The following is a 17,906-nucleotide window of genomic DNA, read 5'->3' on the forward strand; positions in this document are numbered from 1 at the left end:
TAGTTATGCTGTCTGAGCTACCGTGAAAATGCATTAAAATCGCAATGTTTGAGCTCATCCAAGCAATTAAAATTAACACAGACTGCTCTGCTTTAGACTGGAAAAAAACAGGGGAGAGGCCTCCATAATCCTCTTTTTTTTTAACAAAAATAAAATGTTGTAACATTTTAAAGGCATTTAGATAGAGCTGGCAGTTTTGCTATCCAAGCCAAGCTTAACAATCTAGTGAGCAGGAATGTCTCCCCTGACTCGAGTTACGTGTTTGGGAGCAGAGGGCACAGGGGATGGACGCTCAGGGCGATGCAAAGAAAACTAAGGTCTTCTGAGTGCCCACGCGGCGAGGTGCGGGGACGGAACACGCGCCGACCCTTCCTACAGGTGAGAGGGTGGAGCCCGGAGACGAACTCCCCTTCCAGAAGCCACCACTGTGACTCCAGAAGGAAAATACATCCCCACTTTGTCACCGAACAAGACTCACCTACAGTCACTGCCTCCTTTTCTGCTCACAAACAGGTCAGGATCTCGGTCTACTCTGAAACTCCGGTGATTCTAATTCTTACCACAAACACCATCTGTTGACGTCCTAGTTTGAATCGATGCATTCAATTCTGAGAGATATACTGGGTTATAAAGTGAGATTTTAAATTGCCAAGACTGATAAATCTCCCTAGGATCGGCTGTCTGGATAAAGGGCCAGACAGGCTCAGACAAGTGCAGAGAACAGAGCAGCCAGGACCCCGGCAACCCCAGCTGAGGCGCCAGAGCAGTGGCATCAGGCTGCTCTCACACGTGGACAAAACTGTCCTCCAGGCCTCCAGGGGTTTAAAGAAAAGTTGAACAGACCAAGCCACCCTTATAGTAGCTCCCCCTTACCTATGGTCGGCTTTCCAAGGTTGTAGGTCCAAAAATATTAAATGGAAAGTTCTGGAAATACTCCCTAAGTTCTAAAGTGCACACCATTCTGAGCAGTGTGAGGCCACCTCATGCCCTCCTGCTCCCTCCTGCCCAGAGCGGGGATCACGCTGTCCAACACGGGTGGGCTGGAAGCATCACCCACCCGTCAGTCCCTTGGCAGCTGTCGTGGTCATCAGTCCAACTATCGTGGTATCACAGTGCTTGTGTCCAATTAAACCTTTGTGCACCTAATATCGGCCCCCAAGAACAAGAGCAGTGAGGCCAGCAATTCGCATGTGCCCAAAAGAAGTTTCAAGTGCTTGGTTTAGATGAAAAGGTGGCAGTTTTTTGACTTAAAAAAAAATTGTAGGAGGAGGTTTGCTAAGATCTATGGTGAGAGCAAACCTTTTGCCTGAGAAATCAGGAAGAAACGGCATGTGTGCTAGTTTTGCTGCCACACCTCAAACTACACCAATTATGGCCAAAGTCAAGGATGCGTGCTTAGTTAAGATGAAGAGGTGTTAAATTACAGGGTTTAGCGCTAACCACTGCAGGTCTCATCTCAGAATACATTCCCCATGGACAAGGGGGGTTATAGTACAGGGGATAACATATGTGTAACCCCTGGCAACAGTGTCGCCAATCCATTGTGGCAAAGGACACACGGAAAGTCCTCTCTTGACCGAGGCAGGCCAGCTGGGTCGGGACTGAGGTCGATGGCAGGGAGGAAGTCCGTTCCCAAAGCTGATCCAGTGACTACTTCTCCTGTGTCTCCCCTCTGGACACAAGTACAAGACACACACTTAGCGTTCTCCTGAAGTCAAGGAGAGCCCCTCACAACGAGCACAGCCCTGGGCCGGGGCAGAAGAGCAAACTGCTGACAGCCAAGGGCAAACACACCAGAACGCTCTGTGTCACTGGCAAGAAGTTCACATTTGCATTAAGCATGTGACAGAATTAGAATGCAGCAAGCTATAAAACAGGATGATATTTAAGATACCAGGACAGCAAGACAAAACTGCCTTTATGTTCAGACACTTTCCTAGATAAGTTACACATGCCTACTAAGTCAGCCAGCGCTGAGAGCTACGCTAAGGACCAGCAGGCTGAGGCTCTCCAGGCCGCTGGTCAAGGGAAGGAGGGAGGGAAGCAGGGCCAGTGCTGACTCAGTGGGCTAAGCCTCTGCCTGCAGCGCCGGCATCCCATACGGGCGCCGGTTTGAGTCCCGGCTGCTCCACTTCCGATCCAGCTCCCTGGTGTGGCCTGGGAGAGCAGTGGAGGATGACCCAAGTGCTTGGGCCCCTGCACCCACATGGGAGACCCAGAAGAAGCTCCTAGCTTTGGATCGGCCCAGCTCCAGCCATTGGGGAGTGAACCAGCAGATGGAAGACCTCTCTCTGTCTCTCCCTCTGTCTGTAACTCTTTCAAATAAAAAAAGAAATATTAAAAAAGAAAAAAAACAACAACAACAAGACGAGAAGCAGGAGCTGGCAGTTGAGTCAGGAACTGCTCTTCCAAGCAGGGGCTCTGCACCCCACGCTGCCCTACACTCCTCCGTCACCAGTCATGGGCAGGGAACTGCGCGGAGGCCAGGGCCCGGGAATGTGGGAACGTGCCGGCCTCGCCCTCTGTCTAGAACAGGACCTGGCGCAGGCGCACACAGGTACTCGGTGTCTAAGTACTGAATGGACAGGCGGGTACAAGGAGAAACATCTGGCCACAAGCACAACCCTTCTCTCCCATGGGAATGCTCGCACACTTGCAGACGCCCACCCTTCAACCCCACCCTGAACACAGGCAGCAAGGAGAGCGCCCAGCCCAGAGTGAGCAACCATCAGAGAGGCCCACTGACAGGAAATAATCATGGCACAGTGCAACTGTGTGATCTGAAAACACAGGGACACACAGGCACGACATCAGGCCCCAGCAGCTCATGACTCGGCAGAGGGCTGAGCACAAATCCCACTGACCAGGAGGAGCACAAATCCCACTGGGCGGAGGGGCTGGCGCCCATTCCCACACCAGGGTAGGTGGTCGGGGCCCCTCGTCCGTCCTCTTTCCCATGATGCCAGCGACTCCCTGAGATCCCAACTTGTCGCATGCAGGGCTTAAAGCAAACACGGTGCCTGACTCCAGAATCAGGGGCCTGAGGCTGCTTCGCTCATGAAGGTCAAGGAGACTGACCTGAGCCACGTCCACGCTGGGCTGGGCCTGGTGAGGCTGTCAGCTAATAGGTCACGTGGAGAGACCACTGCTCCTGCCTCAGTGATAGGGACAAGGCAAGAACTTAAAGAGTCTCAGCAGTGGAAGAAACCGACCTGTTCCTTTGATACCCGGGGGCACTCCGGTACCAAGCTGCCATGTGCTGTGCGCCCCCAGAAGAAGCTGAGGCGTGGCCTTGGATGGCCCCTCTCTGTAAAGCGAGGTGCAATGACCTATCTGCTGGCTGAGGTCCCCCAAGATCTAACACTCAGACACAGGAAGCAAAGCCTGTGTGGAAATGCAGCAGGAGTGGCCCTCCTCACTCGCCCCCGCGGGCGAGTCCACAGCTCCTGCTCGCGACAGAAGGGGACAGGCAGGCAGCGTGCCGCACGCTGCGTCCAGTGCAGCTGCCCAGAGGCTGCGGGGCAGAAGCGGATGCAATCAGCTCTGCGTGCCCTCACCGCAGAAACACTTCATTGGGGCTGGAAGAGGCAGTGGGCAAGAACCCAAGAGAAGGTGCTTGCCGTTCCAGACAGGGGCCAGCGAGCAGCAGGACCCGGTCAGTCCTCAGCTCCAGGTTCCCCACCCCTGAGCCCAGGCCGCAGGGCAGAGCCATCCTCAGTGAGGCTGATAGCGCCTCCAATTCCAGGGCTGAACTGTCAGACAGGGCGGGGCTGGGGGCAAATGTGCAACTTGGCACAAATGCTAGACGTCCCCAGAGTGGAGTGAGGGTCTTGGGGAGTTCCGTGCGCTCTGTCAAGTCAGCAAGGAAAGCAGAGGCAGAGCCAAGGCCCCACGCTGCAGGGACTGTGCCCCAGACACTGCAGCAAGCTGCGCCTCCCAAAACAAACAAGCTGCTGCAGCAGGGAACGCCCACACCCGAGCGGAGCGCGGAGCGGAGTCTCAAGGCCAAAGGACAGCTCCGTGAGCAGCAGGCAGCGCTGACACACAGCCCCCGACGCCCACGCTGGCAGGAGATGTCAGGATAAAGCCCGCTGCCACTCCCAGGCAGACCGAAAGTCTAAAAAGAAGTCAAGGTGAAGGCAGCAGGCCAGGTTCAGAAGGGAAATCTAGAGGGTTAGGCCGCCACCTGCAGCACATGTGGGCACCAGTTCAAGTCCCAGCTGCTCCACTTCCCATCCAGCTCCCTGCTAATGTGCAAGGGAAAGCAGCAGAGGGCCCAAGTGCTTGGGCCCCTGCACCCACGTGGAAGACACAGAAGAAGCTCCTGGCCATGTGGGGAGTGAACCAGTAGATGGAAAAAACCTCTCTCTCTCTTTCTCTCTCTGCCTTTCAAGTAAATAAAATGAATCTAAAAAAAAAAAAAAAAAACCTCTTTAAAAATACATATATATATAAAAGAAGGAAAAAACAAAGAACTCAGAGGCTTCAACTGAACTCCAAACATGGTTTTCTCACACACTTAGAAGTAAGAACCACTGTTCACCTTGTGCCCTGCCCAGAATTAGAAACTTTATACACATCTCTGCATTCACCCTCAGACCCTGGGATGTCAGGGTTATGTCCACTATATGGTCCAGCAGACTGAGGCCTGAGATGTTAGGTAACTTGCCCGAAGTCTCAGACCCAACATAGGAGAAAGCTTAAACTCAGGGGGAAAGAGACTAGCGAACAGGCGAGCGGGATAAGAGCAACAAAGGGGGTACACACGGGGCCACCCGATTCCACAGCGCCCCGTGAGGTTTCCAGGGGAGATGGCGCTGAGTTGAGAGCTAAATGAACAGGAGTTTTCCAAAGAAAGTAAGAAAAGGAAGAACACGTGCAGAGGCCCAAGACAGAAGTCACGTTCCCTGGGGGACCTGCAATGAACCCCCAGATTAACCGGCAGAAGGAGCAGAGAAGGCGGGAGGAGAGCAAGCTCGGAACTGAAGCGTTTACAGAAAACGAGACATGATGTCAGGAATCTGCTTCCAAACGCCCCAGCTTCCATCCCGACCCCTCCACTCCCTCATCCCTACGGAAAAAGAACATCGGGCCAGCGTTGTAGCACAGCAGGTAAAGCCGCTGACGCAACGCCCGCTTCCCACAGGGGCACCGGTTCAGGTCCTAGCACCCAGCTTCCAATCCAGCTCCCTGCTAACAGCCTGGGAAAAGCAGCAGCAGGTGGCCCCGGTGTTGTCTGGGACCCTGCCAACCACACAGGAGGCCTGGCTCAGTCGTGGCCACAACAGCCACTTGGGGAGTGAACCAGCAGACAGAGTTCTCTGTCTCTCTCCATCCCTTTCTCTTTCAAGCAAATAAATAAATCTTAGGGGGAAAAAAAGAACAAAGAAAAAAGAAAAAGAGGGAGGGAGGAAAAATGGGGAAAGAAATGAGACAAAACGTCCCCATTTGCTGGAACTGGGGATACAGGAGGTCGCTACACCACCTTCTTCCAGTTGTGTGTAGCTGAAATTTTCCGCAATAAAAAGCTGTGACCGTCCACCCCACCCAGGAAGGCAGAGAGGGAGGGGCCGCAGGAGCGGACCGCGGCCAGACCGTGCAGTGCTGACGCTAAGCTGGCGGCGTGCAGGGACCCACTCACGCCACCCTCAACCACCAACAGGCGGGGCTAAGCTGGCACTGCAGAGATGAGGAAACTGAGGCAGGGCTGCCTGGCCACAGGTCCGCCTGCTTCCAGACTCAGGTTTCAGGGGGGGCTGGAATTCACCGGACAGAGGAGGAGGAAATCATGAACGACAGCAATGAGGCAGAACCCTACACAGATGCCCCGAAAACAGATTCGAATGGGCACAACACGCACGGCTGCGCCCCAGGCAACAGTGTGGGCCAGGGCTCAGGCAGCAACGGTCAAAATGGAGAGCCGAGAGATTGTGAAGAGGTGGAATCAACAGATGGGCCAATGGGTGCGAGGGCCAGCAGCAGCCCCAGTGGACACCCAGGGGTCCGGGCACGCGGCTGGAGAAGGCCCCCACCCCAGGCAGCAGGTCTGGTGCAGCCTGTGGGAGGTAGCAGGCAGGGCTGTAGTTCCAGACTGCTTCGTCTGAGAGGCTGGACACCAGCCAAGGGCAGGTGTCCAGCGGGTCCTCAGACACCTGGCCCTGGATCTCAGGCTGAAGACTCAGGTGTCACTGTGTGCAGCTGGCAAGGAGGGGGAGTGTGTTCAATGGGAGAGAAACTACCAGTCGAGCCCCGGCCCGAACCGGCAGGAAAAAGACACGAGAATGAGAAGAGGCGCAGCAAGATCCTCTGGCCTGACCCGGGATGCTCCCACCACCAACCTGCGGCTCAGCGAGCAGAAAAACGACGCGGGACAGCTTCCCTCCCACCTGGGCTCTGGCTGCAAACCGCAGCCTCACGGGTCCAGAAGAGGCTAAGTCAGCACGCCAACAAGGAAAAGACGTGAGTCCCCACGCACAGGTGGCTGCTGGCGGCGGACCATGCAGCCGCCCAGGGCAGGCCCGTGATGTCCAAAACAGAGTCCCGCGCACTCTCCAGAGGAAGAACGAGAGTCACAAGCCCGAGTCCAGCAGCGAGAAAGCTGCACAACTGGACGTGGGGCGGCCGGAGGTGGGAGTGAGCCAGCCTAGGGACATGGCCTGAACTGCACTAACATTTCCCCGGGGAGCCTGCAGGAGCCACTGCTGTGCGGAGACCCTCCAGGCGAGACCTCCAGGCCTGCGGCGCTGCTCCGGGGCAGTCCAAGGCCTCAGGGGCATCGCAACGGCTGTGGGCCCCAGAAACGTCCCCGGGACAGCAGCAGGGGTGGACGAGTCCCCAGGCCCCAGCTCAGGCTTTCAATTTCAAACCCACACGGATGCACCTGTAACACCACAGGCGCTTCCCTCGCTGGAGCTGAACGGGGCACCCTCCGTCCCCACGATGAGGGACCAGGACTCAGGGGAAAGCCACTGGCATGGGGTCACAGCGCTGGACACGAGGCAGCTGAGACAAAACGTTCTGTCCGGCTAAAGCAGCCGGATGACAGCTTTGCCGTTAGCACTAAGGAAAAGAACAGCCACTGCGGACGCCCACTTACCAGACCCCGGGCAGGGTGCTGGGCACCAGGTGTGACAAAGCCATGGCCCTCAGCATGCCCCCAGGGCGGGAGCTGCCACTGCCCGCCGGGCACTGGCTTGGTGAGAAGCTGAGGCGCGGCAAGGTCAGAACCTGCCCCAGTCCGAAAGCTGCTGGGAAGGCCTGGGGCACAAACCCCGGGGCCGCGGACCGGGTCCGACCAGATGCTGGCTTCTGAGCTGGGCTGGCCCAGTCCTGAACACAACACTGAACACCGACGCCGGCTGCCCGCAGCTTTCCCACGCGGCAGAGGACACAGAGCCGCCGTGGAGTGCAAGCTCTGGAAGACGGCCCTGAGTGAGCGTGGAGTGGGAAGGGCCCTCCTCGGCCTGGACCCGCGGGCAGCCCTGCGGACGACGCGCCCTTCCCACCCTCTCGGCGAGCTCCTCACCCCTCCTGTGCCCCTGCCTCTCTGGGGCCCCTCAAGTCCCACAGCCCTCCCCAACCTCCCCGCCCCTCGCCTCCACCCCCAGACTTCAGGAGGAAAGCGTGTGTGCACACGCTAACTCACACTCACGTGCGCTGTTACCATCAAAGCCTGCGTGCCTAAAGGACTTGAGACCACGCCAAAGCGTCGGGGCCTGGGGATGGAGAAGTCACCGGAGGAGTGGCCCCAGCTGTCCCGTGCCTGTCCTCAGCGCTGTCTGGTCAGACAACCCCTGGGCAGCACTGGCTCCTATCACCTCTTTCAGCCCCAGCCTTCTGAAGGAGCTACAACTACCGTCCCCATTCCAGAGAATGGAAGACTGAGGCGACTCACAGACACGCAGGTGGAACTGGGACGTGGCCGGGGCAGAGCTGTGCTCGTGACCGCTGCGCACCACCGCCACACTGAGCACACGTGCACACCACCGGCTCGCCACAGCTCAGCCCCGAGGCCGTTCCCATGCATGGGCTCGCTGAACGTGACACAGATGGACTGTCCCCATTTCACACGCCAGGCAACTGAGCTCAGAGCCTCTTCACTTGTGCTGTTGGTGCAGAGGTGGCCCAGAACTCGGGCGTCTGACACCTGAACTCACGCACAGCCCTGACGCTTCTGCACCCCACAGGACCGAGAAATCCGGCCACGTGCTCACATGTGGTTGTGTTTCTGCTTGGCTGCACTACCCTCTGTTCTCTCCTTAATGGCCCACACGGGGTCAGGGCCTGGGAGCAGGAGGGAGGGGAGGAGGGGAGGGTTCGAGGCTATCGGGGGCGTCTATGCTAGTCAGAACCACGATGCCAGAAGCTCCCTCGCAGTGGCTGGCTGCAATGAAGGCTAGAGTCAGGGGAAAAAACCTGCGAGCGTGGCGCCTGGCACCCCTGCTCAAAATTACACACCTGGGGTCGGCGCTGTGGCACAGCTGGTAAAGCCGCCCCTCAGTGCTACATCAGGTGTGGTGCTCAGACCAGCTGCACTCAGCTCACACCACGGGTCACCGCCGGACCCCCTCTCCTCGGAGGCACTGGCCATGGAGTGGGCGCACTAAGAAGGGTGCACCAGCGACAAACACCGTAGATAAAACCGCTAACTTCAGCCCTCAGAGCGTCGCCAGTGTACCACTGACCCGGCCCGGCCCTTTCGAGTCACCCTTCCGGAGGGTAGCCCGGCCTCCTGCAGGAGCTCCCACCTACCAGCAGCACGGCTGGACTTCGGAATGCCCTTAGCACACTTCATCAAGAACACAGGCAAGCAAACCACAAAAGGGGTTATAAGTTAAAAAGTCCAGAGCAAAAGCTTTTTTTTTGACAGGCAGAGTTAGACAGTGAGTGAGTGAGTGAGTGAGTGAGAGAGAGAGACAAAGGTCTTCCTTCCGTTGGTTCACCCCCCAAATAGCTGCTACGGCTGGTGCTGCGCCGATCTGAAGCCAGGAGCCAGGTGCTTCTCCTGGTCTCCCATGGGGTGCAGGGCCCAAGGACCTGGGCCATCCTCCACTGCACTCCCTGGCCACAGCAGAGGGCTGGCTTGGAAGAGGGGCAACTGGGACAGAATCCGGTGCCCCAACCGGGACTAGAACCCGGTGTGCCGGCACCACAGGAGGAGGATTAGCCTAGTGAGCCGCGGCGCCGGCCAGAGCAAAAGCTTTTATTCAACCTCATTCATTCGGGGAATTTTAACCGAAGGCTGACTGTGCACCCTGCACCTGCTAGGTGCCCGGGACTCTCGGCAAAGAAAAGAGGGACATGGGACCTCTCCGCCGGGACCCTACAAAGGTTTCCCCTTAAAACACGGACAGGGTCCACAAGGCAAGGCACTGTAAACAGAGCAGAGAGGCCCCACCCAGACCTGTGACACCAATGCCACAGACACTTCAAGCTCTGACAAGCATTCGGGAGGAGGCAGGGAGGGGATGACTTCAGACTACGTCAGCACCTTCTCAGGACAAACCTGCCGTCTCAGGGCCGGTGTCGTGGCGCAGCAGTAAAACTGCCGCTCGTGACACCACATCCCGTATGGACACCGGTTCAAGTCCCGGCCGCTCCACTTCCCATCCAGCTGCCTGCTAATGGCCTGGGAAAGCAGCAGAAGATGGCCCAAGTGTTTGGGCCCCTGCCACCCACGTGGAAGACCCAGATGAAACTCCTGGCTCCAAGCTTTAGCCTGGCCCAACCCTGGGCACTGCGGCCATCTGGGGAGTGAACCAGTAGATGGAAGATCTCGCTGTCTCTCCTTCTCGAACTCTTTCAAATAAATAAATAAATCCTAAAAAAAAAAAAAAAAAGTTGCTGCCTCTTTAAAAATGAGAACATTGAAAAAATATTAAAAGACAGCCACACACCTTGCTCTGAACCCATTCCTCAACCCCGTTTGAAAGCAACTGTCGCTCCCCCATTCGCAGAGGAACAACACAGGACCCTGCGCTGTTCTTTTGTCTGCTCGGCCCTTCCCGGGTTTGCTGCTGGTCCTTCCCGGGTTGGCTGCCGATCCTTCCACCTCCGTGGAAGGGCGGCTCCCCCTGCCACTTTCCCCACTTCCGCGGGGGAGCGGCACATCGCCGGCCGGCTCTCTCGGGGGCTGCTCAGATGTTATCCAGATGTTCCCCTTAGATGTTCCTCGTGCATGTTGTCTCTCTCCTCCTTTATAGTCCTCTTCCACCAATCCCAACTCTGCTACCCACACGCCGAGCACGCTGCTCTCCTCCAATCAGGAGCAGGATCAGCTCCTGCAGGTTATTGGTCGAACTGGAGGCAGCTGTGTAGAAGTTGTTTACTCCTGTCCCAGCACCGTATTGTGGGAGAGCAGATGCATAGAGTAAGTCTTAATTCCAGTAACTTAGTCTAGTCCGAGTTGCTCCCCACAGCAACAGCTCAGATACCACCAGGGAGAGGCAAAGCTCAGCCTGCCCGTCCAGCCCCGCTCCTCGTGGGGCCTGCATCTGTGGATCCAACCAGCGGTGGGTGGAACATGTCGGGGGAAAGCCGCATCTGTACTGCGCAGGCACAGATTATGTTCTTGCCAAGACTCCTCAAACAGCACACGGTATCTGCTACTATAAATCATCAAAGACGATGTAAAGCACACGGGCGGGTGTGGACAGGTGACGGGCTTATGTTATAACATAAACCCTCAGGCTCGCTGTCCGTAGCTGCCCTGGACTTGCAGCCAGGGATAGCACAGGAAAATGGAGGAAGCGGCCTTCTGCCGTGGACAAAGGGAACGAAGAACGGAAGCCTGGGCCAGGCCGCTGGGAGCTCGGGGAGGGCCTTCGGCAGTGGCTCGGGCCCCGGCTCCACAGGTCCGCGCACAGCAGCCAGGCAAGGGCAGCGTGGATACCAGTCCTCTCCTGTCCAGTGCAGAGGCCTGTCGCCCCGACAGAACAACTGTCTATAGGTGCTGAAGAGTTAAAAGCTGAATTCTCTCCCCAATTCAGCACCAGAGAAGTGCTGCTCGCAGCAACTCAACATCATTTCATTAGACGAGATTAATTTTTAAATGTGTTATTCTAACAATTATGCCGACTACCGTGTAATTAATATTCCGACTGACTATACGAAAATTACAAAACCCCCTGAAGAAAATAATTAGTCATTAGGCAGGAACAAGACTTTTCCGTGGCCAGAGCACATAAAACAGAAAGTCCATCACATGATGGGTGGCATCAAAGTGTCACCCACGCTTCCTTCAATTCTTAGCCAACAGCGCGTAAAGCTGACACTGGCAAGTTACCCCAGACTTCACATAACACAGTGATGCACTTGCTGGTTCGAACTCTTTGAGGGTAAAAGGATGAATGATGAAAGCTTCGGCAATTAAAAAGCTCTTTTCATTTGTTGAAGAGGCAAGATAAACACATAGAATTAATTGTTTGCTTCTTCCATGTCACCAGCCAGAAATTGGAATACGAGCCGATTCCTTGAGGCTATTTCTTGGGTTTAATAAATGTAACTGCACAGGCATCCTTATTCTTGTTTTTCTCTATTCTTTCAAGGTTTATTTTTTTAATGAATTTCTTGATTAGCATGTCCCACCTGAGCCGGGCTTCGCGTCCAGTGGTCCCACCCTGCAGTGCTCGCATTTCAGTCCCGGCTCTGCCCCTGACTCCAGCTTCCTGCAGGTACCGGCTCCCGTACTTAGAGCCCTGTTACCTGCATTGAGCTCTGGCTGCTGGCTTCGGCCGGGACCATGCCCAGCCACTGTGGGAGCGACCCCGCAGACGGGAGCCCTCTCTGTTTCTCTGACTCTCAAATAAATACATTTTTTTAAAAAAGGAATTGTTTTAAAAAGCATGTAATACAGATGCTATGTATAGGGTAGAGTGTATAGTGTAACACATATGCACAGCAAAACTGATGGAACCAAGAACCAGCCTTGCTACTTGCTTATCTGTTGTGTTTGGAGCCTCCCAGCTTATCATCCACCTGAAACGCTTACAGACGTAAGGCGGGGCATCAACAAGTCCTGTTCACTGGACATCACCCAGTAAACAAGTGAAGAGATCCTGCCCTGCAGCCCTCCTCCAGGCCACGCCCGCCCCAGAACAGTGACAGGATTCCAAGGCAATACACACACCTCAGCAGGAAGGAACACAGCAGCTGATTAGTGACGTCTGCCCTGCAAAAAGCAATAGTTTAAGGACATGTGTGCTATGTATTGGCCATCTCCACCCCCTCTGACCATTAAAGATCAGCATACTGGGGCTGGGGCTGGGGCTTAGCGGGTAAAGAGGCCGCCTGCGGTGCCAGCACCAGATACAGGCACCAATTCAAGTCCCAGAGGCTCCACTTATGATCCAGCTCCCTGCTAATGCACCTGGGAAAGCAGCAGAAGATGGCCCGAGTCCTTGGGTCCTGCACCCGCGTGGGAGACCCAGAACAGCTCCTGGCTCCTGGCTTTGGAGAGGCTCAGCTCCAGCCACTGCAGCCATCTGGGGAGTGCACCACTGGATGGAAGACCGCTCTCTGTCTCTCCCTCTCTCTGCAACTCTGTCTTTCAAATATATAAAATAAATCTTTAAAAAAAGAAAAGAAAGGTATTATATGAAGTAGGACTAAAACATCATGTTTTAGAGGAAAGAACACTGGGTATTTTAGGACACTCAAAATTCCAGCGGAGCTGGGGAGCCTCGAACAGTCAGTTCTCTGAGCCAGTTTGCTCAGAGCTAAAATAAAGGGTGAATTTGTTACAGCTCACTGTCTGCTCACACCAGGGAGGCGGGAAACAGCACAGGTGCTTCCTAGGAGCCTGACGTCACCAGGCCAGGGAGACGCCTGGGCCCCGGCCTGGCACCGGGACACGTTTCTACAGGCGCCGTCACCTTGCAGCACCTGCAGGGCAGGAGGTCACACACGCAGGTGTCTGCTCAGCACCACACAGCCTCTCGGCCACACTGGGGCAACGACTTCTACTTCAATAGCTGAACAATAAATTCAATGAATAAGTAAACTACGCTCACCCAAAAGTTAATGTTATCACTCAGCTTAAGAGCAGTCACTTGGGCTGGCGCTGCAGCCTGCAGGGCTGGCATCCCCTGTGGGCACTGGTTCAAGTTCCCCCTGCTCCACTTCAGTACAGCTCTCTGCTAATGCACCTGGGAAGGCAGCGGAGGAGGGTCCAAGTGCTTGGGCCCCTGCACCCATGCGGGAGACCTGGAGGAAGCTCCTGGCTCCTGGCTTCAGACCAGCTCAGCATCGGCTGTTGCAGCCATGAGGGGAGTGAATCAGAAGATGGGAGACCTCACTCTCCCTCTCCCTCTCCCTCTCCCTCTCCCTCTCCCTCTTTCTGTCTCTCCCTCTGTGTCTCTGTAACCCTACCTTTCAAGTAAAATAAATAAATCTTAAAAAAAAAAAAAAAAAAAAAAAAAAAAGAGCAGTCCCTTCCGCCGCAAGTCCGGGTCACTCACAGCTGACGCCTCCCACCACCGCAAATCCTCCTGGTTCTGGCCTATCTCCAGAGCAACTTCACCCCCGTCATTCGTCAACGTGGCCTCCGGGTCCAAACACCAGAAAGCGTCCGGGAGGGGCCCAGCCGGAGAGAAGCCACACCACGTACCTACTGAGCGGATTCCACCCAACCACCAGCAAGAACGCCCCTGGGCAAACAATGAAGCCAAAACAGGATGGCCCGGGGCGGGGGCCGTGCTGCCTGGCAGGGCCGGATGTCTCTACCTAGGCTGTCTGTCCTGCACCCGGCCCGCCTTGAGAACCACCTCTGTCACCTCAGGAGAACCTCTCTTTGGGAACCGCCCTCCTCCAGCGCCAAGAAGCCCCACTTCCTGCGCCTTGGGTGATGCAAGCAGAATCCCATGCAAGGACATCTTCCAGGCACGGCCGGAATCCTCCTCCAGGACCTGCCAGGGACACAACTTGATCAACAAGGACGAGGACCAGGCGCACTTAGAAATGCCGGGCCATCTTTCCACCAGTGGGACTTCTCAGGGGGCCACCAGAAAGCAGGCTAGCGAGAGCAGGGGCGTGACCCACCCCGTCACTCCATCGAACCCTGGGCCTCAGGAGCTCAGCCCCAGAAACTCCCAGACACCGCCCTGCCCCACCTCCACACCTCTGGGTTTAATCTAAACAAACTGGGTTTTGGTCTCCAGCGGCCCAGACTTTGGGGAAAAAGCCTTCTGGGCCAAACGTATACATTCCAAGTTCAAGTTCGTTCCTTAGTACCTCATGACAGATCATCTTCTCCCTGAATCTCGAACTGAGCTTCTGGTGTTCCACTTCAAAATCAAATATAAAAAAAATCTCCACAGGGAAATTCGAAGGGAAAACTCTACACACCAGTTAAACCATCAAGGCAGGGGAGGGGAGGGAGAACTGGAGGGGCCACTCAGCTCCCGACAGAAGTGTCCACCGCGGTGTGTGTGTGTGTGTGTGTGCCAGACGTGTTCCCTGTCAACAGACGGGCACGCGCCGCCCCGAGTGTGTGTGTGCACCAGACGCATTCCCAGTCAACAGACAGGCACGCGCAGCCCCGAATATGTGCGTGTGTGTGTACCAGACGCGTTCCCCGTCAACGGATGTGCACACACAGCCCTGAACCAAAGAACTCGTGAGTAAACAGGCCGCTGCCAGCTCATGAGCCTCGTGTGGGTTCCTTCCACAGCTGTCCGAGGCCTATGCCACGGGCCCGCCTGCCGAAGGAAACCATGAACACCAGGTCCTAGGGACCGGGTCAGCGCCACCCTCCCTCACAAGGGGCCTACAGAAAGCAGGCGTCTAACAAACAGCATCCCAGGGACGTTGTCCCACCGACGAGGGCAGACAGCACGAGAACACAAACCCCTGGGGCGCCGAGCACCCGCACTGGCAGTCCTGAGTCTTCTGGGGGTCTCAGCCCCTCTGGGAACCTGGTGAAAGCTGGCAGGCCTTCCCGGACAACCCACACAACTCCAAGTAGTTCTTAAAGCTGCCCTACACCCTGACTCCAGCTGACTCGGAACTGCTTAAAGATGCAGTGGCCCGCGTGACACCATGCACCCTGCAGCCTTCCGAGGAGGGCCTGAGCAGTGTGTAGGAAATTCCAAGACTTGCGGCTCACGGCCTCACGCCAGACCCAGCACAACGCGGAAACCAACACCCGCCCCGACTCGCTGCCCGCGGGCACCACGGGAAACCTCGGCCCGGCTCAGCGCCCCCGTACCTTGTTGGACCACTTGTAGGCTTGCAGGAGCTGGCTGTAGAGCGGCGTCTTGTCCTGCACGGGGTCCAGGCTCAGCAGCCCGCTGTTGTGCAGAGGATGGTTCTCCGACGGCTTGCCCACCAAGTTGCTCAGCCGCTCCAGCTCACTGGGGAGGAAGCAGACGCAGCGCGTCAGCCCGAGCCACGTGAGCTCCCGCCAGAAGCCAGCCACACCAGACAGAGGCTGCCCGGCCCCCCATCCACCACGAGTGTGCTTTCTGGAAGGTAAGAAAGATTAGGGACAATCGAGACACCCCTCAGTGGGCGCATCTGAACCTCATGGAGCTCCCTGGTGCCTCTCCCAAGGAGCACAAAAGCTGGGGCCGGCACTGTGGCTCAGCGGGTTAACGCCCTGGCCTGAAGCGCCGGCATCCCATATGGGCGCCAGTTCGAGTCCCAGCTGCTCCACTTCCCATCCAGCTCTCTGCTGTGGCCTGGGAAAGCAGTGGAGGATGGCCCAAGTGCTTGGGCTCCTGCACCCGCGTGGGAGACCCAGAAGAAGCTCCTGACTCCTGGCTTCGGATCGGCGCAGCTCCAGCTGTTGTGGCCAATTGGAGAGTGAACCAGCGGATGGAAGACCCCCCCACCCCACCCCACTCCCCGCCTCTCCTCTCTCTGTGTAACTCTGACTTTCAAATAAATAAAAATAAATCTTAAAAAAAAAAAAGGAGCAGAAAAGCTAAGGGCACCGCGTCAAGACCTCTCCCGACCAGTCGGCCTCCCGGGACGACACTGCCTCTCACTCGGGGTTCTCGGCTCCACGAGCACATCACCGCGTCCGGCAGAACAGCGGGCGGCGGAGTCGACGCTGATTACTTATCGTTCGCATCGGGATAGTCGTACGTGATGCCTCGCAGACGGTAAAACTCGCCAACACAGAGCAGCGAGCAAACGAACAGAACGGGAAGACACCAGCACGGTCGTGTGTCAAACAGCCCAGTCTGGCAGGAGAACTCTGGAGAGCAAGGGCGGGGGCACGCTCCGAGGACCCCCGAAGCCAGCACGGAACCACCAGAGCCTCCCCTGAGCCGGCAAAGCATGGGGCAGGTGTGTGACTTACGGCAGCTACTGGGGGCAAGGGTGGGGGGACCAAAGGCACCATCATGTGGCCACCACCCTGTCCTCCATTCTGCCTCCTCCTCCCACCCGGTTACTAAGCAGACTGAGCGGGACCACCGGCTCACAAAGCCCTCCCCTGCCAACAGGGGCACCCACCCTCCTAAGGAGGGGAAGGCAGTTCACCCGAGCGACCCACAGGTGCCAGGCATTCACACCTAATCCTCGCGTGCGTTCAGGAGGCGACTTGCTAGACAGAGAATCAATGAGCGCCCCGGGACCCTAAAGGCCGCGACGAAGAGTGCTGGGGAGGGGGCGTGGAGGGTCCCGATGAACCTGGCTCAGAGACCAGCTCCCTGCTGGGGGAGACCTGCGCGGGTGGCTGCGCCGGGGCGGGAAAGGAGATGCACCCGCTCGCTTGGGGACGGGGGTGGCATGAGGCTGATGAGTTCAGGGGCGCGCAGCTGCCCGGGTCCTGTTGGGTCTGACACGACAGGGCCCACAGGTGAGAAACCTGCCGAGCTCGCAGGACAACTGGCAGTTCGTGGGAGAGAATGGGGCGACCACGGGGGCGTGGAGGGCGGCGGGAGCCTGCCGGGAGCAGAAGGCCAAGAGCAGGCAGGCGAGGAAGCGGGCCCGGGGCGCGGGCCCAGGCTCGGGGAGGGGACGAGCGGCGAGGCAAGGCGAAGGCTGCACAGCCCCGGGACGGGAAGTCCCGCGCGGGGTCTGGCAGGGTCGCGGCGGCGCCGGTCCCGACCCGGGCCCCTTCCACCGGTACCTACTTGAGGTCCCGGTTGACCGAATGCAAGTTGTCCTGGAAGTGCGCAATGAAGGCCTTCTCCCGGCCTTCGAGCGTCTCCTTGTTCCGCATGCCATCCTTCAGGCAGTCGAACACCCTGCTCACGCTGGAGCGCAGCGCCTGGATGGCACTGATGGCTTGGGCGAAGGCCTCCAGGTTCACCCCGACGCTCAGCACGTCCGCCATGTCGCCGCCGCCACCGCGGGCTCGCCCAAACCGGCTTCCCGAGGCGCAGGCCGCGCTCGCTGATGACGTCGCCCCCGGAGGCCGCTGGGAAATGTAGTTCGTCCGAGGCAAGCTGCCTCGGTAGCTTGGAAGACAGGGTTCGCTTACACGAAACTGATGCAAGGGCTGGGTTTGCCCCACGGCGAAGAGGACATAAAGGCCTTGCGCTTCCCCAGACTTCCACCTGGGAATCGTGTGGAAAAGAATTAGAATAAAGTGAGCCATGGTCATCAGGAGGTGGGGGAGAAGGGCCATTTTCCCCTACTCTCCAACGCCAACTAAGCAACGTGGAAAGGGGAATGGAATTAGAAAATCGCCATTTGGGAACCATTAGAAGGATTGATGCCAGGGCCGGGGCTGTGGCCTAGCCGGTACAGCTGCTGCCTGCAGTGCCTGCGCCCCATATGGGTTCCGGTTCAAGTCCCGGCTGCTCCACTTCCATCCAGCTCCCTGCTAATGTGCCTGGGAAAGCAGTGCAAGATGGCCCAAGTGCTTGGGCCCCTGCACCCACGTGGGAGACGGGAAGAAGCTCCTGGCTCCTGGCTCCAGACAGGCTCAGCTCCTGGCAGTTGAGAAGTGAATC

The 17,906-nt window shown here is 57.2% G+C and overlaps 1 protein-coding gene across 1 annotated transcript in view; it reads right to left on the reverse strand.

The window, feature by feature from the left end:
* The window catches only part of MED27 (mediator complex subunit 27), a 211,955-nt gene extending 194,610 nt beyond the window's left edge, over positions 1-17,345 (reverse strand). Inside the window, exons 1-2 of the mRNA XM_002721943.5 lie at positions 17,082-17,345; positions 15,206-15,350 (exon numbers count right to left, since the gene is read on the reverse strand). Coding sequence (XP_002721989.1) covers positions 15,206-15,350; positions 17,082-17,284 — 348 coding nt within the window. The 5' untranslated portion in view covers positions 17,285-17,345. The remainder of the gene's footprint in view (positions 1-15,205; positions 15,351-17,081) is intronic.
* Between the last annotated feature and the right edge of the window lie 561 nt (positions 17,346-17,906).

Source organism: Oryctolagus cuniculus, chromosome 1 (genome assembly GCF_964237555.1).
Source record: "Oryctolagus cuniculus chromosome 1, mOryCun1.1, whole genome shotgun sequence".
Taxonomy (NCBI): Eukaryota; Metazoa; Chordata; class Mammalia; order Lagomorpha; family Leporidae; genus Oryctolagus; species Oryctolagus cuniculus.